Source organism: Pan paniscus, chromosome 6, assembly GCF_029289425.2.
Source record: "Pan paniscus chromosome 6, NHGRI_mPanPan1-v2.0_pri, whole genome shotgun sequence".
In the NCBI taxonomy this organism is placed as follows: domain Eukaryota; kingdom Metazoa; phylum Chordata; class Mammalia; order Primates; family Hominidae; genus Pan; species Pan paniscus.
Genome location: NC_073255.2, coordinates 142,409,154 through 142,415,277, shown reverse-complemented (window position 1 = coordinate 142,415,277; position 6,124 = coordinate 142,409,154). Strand labels below are relative to the sequence as shown.

Here is a 6,124-nt window from a genome sequence, read left to right as displayed (position 1 = left end):
GGTAGTGGGATAAACCACAACAAAAGTATGCAGAGTACCACAGGTGCACTTTACTTTGCAAAATGGGAGACAGGTTAGGCTATTCAACCCCAGATCACACACTATCCTATTGATATATTTACAAACAACTAAATTATAATCAGTTTATTCTGATTAAGAATGTCAGCCAGGTGTGGTGGCTCACACCTGTAATCCTAGCACTTTGGGAGGCCGAGGCAGGTGGCTTGCCTGAGGTCAGGAGTTGGAGATCAGCCTGCCCAAAATGTGAAACCACATCTCTACTAAAAATACAAAAATTAGCCGTGTGGGGTGGTGCATGCCTGTAGTCCTGGCTACTTGGGAGGCTGAGGTGGGAAGATCACATGAACCTCTAAGGCAGAGGTTGCAATGAGCCAAGATCGTGCAACTGCACTCCAGCCTGGGTGACAGAGTAGGACTGTCTCAAAAAAAATGTCCAAGAGAACATACTTTAGAAATATTTCCATCAACAATAAAGTTTAAAGTACATAAGGCCAAACCGGGTTCTATCTAGACACCTTGGAAATCTGACCACATATTCTTTAACTTTTACCAAACTGGTGTTAAGAGCTGACTTACATAGAGGACATACCTTTCTTTTTTATACAATTTTGCAGCATCTTTAACTTCTCTAAAAACGTGGTCTACTTGACGGGTCAACATATCATGCTTTAAACGTTCTAAGAGGTTAATCATGTCATCAAAGACAGAGCTCTCCATAGAGGCTAGCTGTCCTAGCTGCAATTTACTCAGAGTATTATTCTCTGCAAACACCTCCAGTGCAGCCTGTTGAAGTTGTAGAAAGAACTGAAAGCAAAAACATGTTAACACATTAACATACTTTTTTTTGTAACAGTTTGAAATAGAATTCATATGTCATACAATTCACCCATTTAAAGTGTCTAATTCGACCGGGCACGGTGGCTCATGCCTGTAATCTCAGCACTTTGGGAGGCTGAGGTGGGTGGATCACCTGAGGTCAGGAGTTCAAAACCATCCTGGCCAACATGGTGAAACTCCATCTCTACTAAAAATACAAAAATAAGCCAGGCGTGGTGGCATGTGCCTGTAATCCTAGCTTGAACCTGGAAGGTGGAAGTTGCAGTGAGCCGAGATCATGCCTCTGCACTCCAGCCTGGGCGACAAAGTGAGACTCCATCTCAAAACTAATAATAGTGTATAATTCAATGATTTTTTTTATATATTCAGTTGTATATCCATCACAATTTTAGAACATTTTCATCACTCTCCAAGAAAAAAGCCGTTATCCTCCAATACCGTCTCCCCACTCCCTCAACTCATAGGCAACCACTAATCGACTTTCTGTCTCAATGGATTTGCCTATTCTGGACATTTCATATAAATGAAATCATACAACGTATGGTTGGTTGTGACTGTCTTCTTTCAGTACATTTTCAAGGTCTATCCATGTTGTAACACGTATCATATTGTAACACGTATCAGCACGTATTGTAACACGTATCAGCACTTCATTTTTTTTACATTGCCAGGTAATATTCCATTATATAGATAGACCACATTTTATTTATCCATTCATCAGCTGGTGGATATTTGGGTAGTTTCTACTTTTTGTCTATTATGAACAAATGCTGCTGTGAACATTTTTGTACAAGTTTTTTTTGTTTTGTTTTTTTGTTTTTTGTTTTGAGACAGAATCTCGCTCTGTCACCCAGGCTGGAGTGCAGTGGGGTGATCTTGGCTGACTGCAGTCTCCGCCTCCTGGGTTCAAGCGATTCTCCTGCCTCAGTCTCCTAAGTACCTGGGATTACAGGCATGTGCCAGCACACCTGGCTAACTTTTTTTTTTTGTAACTTTCGTAGAGATGGTGTTTCACCATGTTGGTCAGACTGGTCTCACACTCCTGACCTCATGATCCGCCCGCCTCAGCCTCCCAAAGTTCTGGGATTACAGGCGTGAGTCACCAAGCCTGGCAGTACAAGTTTTTATGTGGACATATGTTTCATTTCTCTTGGTATGTACTGAAGAGTGGAATTGCTGGATCTTATGGTAAGTCTATGTTTTAACAGTTTGCAAGGCTGGGCATGGTAGCTCATGCCTATAGTGCCAGCACTTTAAGAGGCTGAGGCCAGAGAATCATTTTATAGTGAGACCTTATCTCTAGAAAAAAATTAAAAATTAGCTGAGTGTGGTGGCCACAGACCTCCCAGCTACTCAGGAGGCTGAGATGGGAAGATTGCTGGAGCCCAGGAGGCAGAGGTTGCAGTGAGCCAAGATTGTGCCACTGCACTGCAGCCTGGGTGAAAGAACGAGATCTCATCTCAGAAAACAAAAAAACAGTTTGCAGAACTGCCATACTGTTTTCCACAGCAACTGTACCATGTTACATTCCCACTAGTCAATGTTAAACTATTCTGAAATGGAACAATCTCAAGATATATTGTTAACCGGAAAAAGCAGAAGAGTTTGCATAGTATGTTACCACACGTTGACATACACACACCAGTATTTATATAAATAGCTTTAGTAGTATATACAAGAAATTGATCAAAGTGATTGGCTTTAGGGAAGATTAGAATTAAGACTTATTTTTCACTATATATATATTTTCAATATATACAGTTTTGTGGCTTTTGAATTTTGTATCACATGGATTACATATAGTGAAAAATATTTTTCTCTTTCAACTTCTGTGTACGGTAATCATGAACTTAAAAAAAATGACACTATCGGCCAGGCATGGTGGCTCATGCCTGTAATCTCAGCACTTTGGGAGGCTGACGCAGGTGGATCACCTGAGGTCAGGAGTTTGAGACCAGCCTGGCCAACATAGTGAAATGCCATCTCTACTAAAAATACAAAAATTACCTGGGCATGGTGGCAGACGCCTGTAATCCCAGCTACTTGGGAGGCTGAGGCAGAAGAATTGCTTGAACCCAGGAGGCAGAGGTTGCAGTGAGCCGAGATCGTGCCACTGCACCCTAGCCTGGGCGACAAGAGTGAAACCCTGTCTCAAAAAATGACAACAAAAAACGACACTATCTACTTGTTTTTTTTTATTTTTTATTTTTTGAGACAAGAGTCTCACTCTGTCCCTCAGGCTGGAATGAAATGGAGCAATCTCGGCTTACTGCAATCTCCCCTCCCTGGTTCAAGCGATTCTCCTGTGTCAGCCTCCCGAGTAGCTGGGACTACAGGCGAGCACCACCATACCTGGCTAATTTTTGTATTTTTAGTAGAGATGGGGTATCACCATGTTGGCCAGGCTGATCTTGAACTCCTGACCTCAGGTGATCCACTCGCTTTGGCTTCCCAAAGTGCTGAGATTACAGGTGTGAGCCACCATGCCTGGTGTTGTTCTAAATAAAATTAAAAATATTTTTTAAATGACACTATCAACAAGCATTTAAGCATAAGATTATAAAGGTCAGAAATTTTATTTTTCCAAAATTAACAGAGGACTAAATAAATCACCTTGCCAAGGTTTTTTTTTTTCTCTAAAACTGAATAGCATTAGGCCGTGAACACATCATAAGCCATATTAAGGTCATCAAACATTTGGCTTCCCTTGATGGCCTGGCACGGTGGCTTACGCCTGTAAACCCAGCACTTTGGGAGCCCGGGGCGGCGGATCACTTGAGGTCTGAGGTTCTAGATCAGCCTGACCAACATGGTGAAACCCCATCTCTACTAAAAATAGAAAAGTTAGTCGGGCATAGTGGCGCACACCTGTAATCCCAGCTACTCAGGAAGCTGAGGCAGGAGAATAACTTGAACCTGGGAGGCAGAAGTTGCCGTGAGCCAAGATCACACCACTGCAATCCAGCCTGGGTGACAAAGTGAGACTCTTGTCTCAAAAAAAAAAACAAAATAAAAAACATTTGGCTACCCTTGAAATGTTTTCTTAAGAATTTTCAGTTGCTTTTCTTTTAAAGTTCTTGAAATAAAACTAATTAAAATTTAAAAACCAAAAGCCATTGAGAATTCTCCCAAAGATTTCATGGATAACAAACAAACCATAAAATCTGGTGGTTAATTTTTTTATACATTTACTATTAAAATTCTGACTACCCAACATGAACCTAAATCATCTCTCTTTGTCTCTCCCCATCTCCCTCTCTCCTCCCGTGCCCCCGCCCCATATCTTTTTGCATGGCAATGTGTCATGGGCATCAACTACTTTTACATGGCAACTTTTCCCCTTTTAACAGTACCCCAATTTTCCTTTGGGGAACCACTTCCCCAATCTGAGACAACTTAGGTGGTGTCAGGCCTATCCTTTGGTGCCAGGGATGCACACATAACTTGGTAATACCATGCCCTGGCTGCACTAGTAATTGTTCAGAGATGGACATATGAGAGGCACCTTGGTATTTCTGCTGAAACTATCAGAGAAGCAGCACTCTTCTTTTGAGATTGCGGAAGGACCATGTGAGCCTGGAACCACCTGTGGCCACACGTCCAGAGCCTGCCTCAGAACAAAACCAGAAATTGACAACTTTAGAACAGCCATGCCTAATCCTTTTAGAAAGTTAAAATCCTCACCTCCCATATCTCACCCCACATCCCAACTTAGGCCAGTTCGAATTTCATATCTGTCACCTACAACTGAAAAATTCCTAATTCTGAATGGCTGCTTATTTCAGGCTTGGCACAATCTGGCAACTGGCAGACAGTTATCAGTAGAGAACCTGAAACAAATGGAAAGTGAATTCTGTCCATTCTTTTTCCTTTTTCTAATTATGCAATACAAGAGCTTTAATAATTTTTACTTATACAGTATTCACTGGCTGAAGGACTGTGAATATGATTAAAGAATGTTTGAGGTTAAGACAGAACTTGCACTATATAGTTATTGTTTTTTTTTTTTTTGAGACAGAGTTTTGCTCTTGTCACCCAGGCTGGAGTGCAACGGTGCAATCTTGGCTCACTGCAACCTCTGCCTCCCGGTTCAAGCTATTCTCCTGCCTCAGCCTCCTGAGTAGCTGGGATTATAGGCGTCCGCCACCACACCTGGCTTTTTTTTTTTTTTTTTTTTTTTTTTTTTTTTTTGAGACAGAGTCTTGCTCTCTCACCCAGGCTGGAGTGCAGTGGCACAATCTCAGCTCACTGCAACCTCCACCTCCCAGGTTCATGCAATTCTCCTGTCTCAGCCTCCCAAGTAGCTGGGACTACAGGCGCCCACGACCATGCCTGGCTAGTTTTTGTATTTTTAGTAGAGATGGGGTTTCACCATCTTGGCCAGGCTGGTCTCGAACTCCTGACCTCAGGTGATCCGCCTGCCTCAGCCTCCAAAAGTGCTGGGATTATAGGCGACAACTACCGTGCCCAGCCACGCCTGGCTAATTTTTTGTATTTTTCGTAAAGACGGGATTCCACCATGTTGGCCAGGCTGGTCTCAAACTCCTGACGTCAGGTGATCCACCCACCTTGGCCTCCCAAAGTGCTGGGATTACAGGCGTGAGCCACCACACCCGGCCAGATTTGCACCATCATAACCATGCTAGGACACAATTCATTCACAATTTGAACAATCAACTCTGAAATTTATTTCTCTGCTAACAGAGAACCTAGTTAATTCAGCATGAGATTATACGTTTTCTAAGGGTAGGGATGATGGCTAATTCATCTTTCTTTTTTTGGCGGGGGGAGTTGCCCAGGCTGGAGTGCAGTGGTGTGATGAAGGCTCACTGCAGTCTCAACCTCCCGGGCTCAAGCAATCTTCCCACCTCAGCCTCCAAGTAGCTGGGACCACAGAGCATGCCTGCCATGCCCAGTTAATTTTTTTTATTTTATTTTATGTAGAGACAGGGTCTCCCTATGCTGCCCAGGCTGGTCTCCAACTCCTGAGCTCAAGTGATCCACTCACCTTAGCCTCCCAAGCAGCTAGGACTACAGGGGTATGCCACCATGCTCAGCTAATTTTTTGTATTTTTTGTAGAGATGAGGTCTCACCATGTTGCCCAGACTGGTGTCGAACTCCTGGGCTTAAGTGATCAGCCCACCTTGGCTTCCCAGAGTTGGGATTACAGGTGTGAGACATCGTGCCCAGCCATCTTTCTTAAACAGACTATAGCACCAAGTAAAGCAGTTGATGATGTTCTACAAATAATTTCATTGAAGAAAA

At 43.0% G+C, this 6,124-nt stretch overlaps 1 protein-coding gene across 1 annotated transcript in view; it reads right to left on the bottom strand.

Moving 5' to 3' along the window:
• The window catches only part of RINT1 (RAD50 interactor 1), a 35,517-nt gene that overhangs the window by 3,127 nt on the left and 26,266 nt on the right, over window positions 1-6,124 (bottom strand). The window contains 1 exon segment of the mRNA XM_003811188.6: window positions 611-825. Coding sequence (XP_003811236.4) covers window positions 611-825 — 215 coding nt within the window.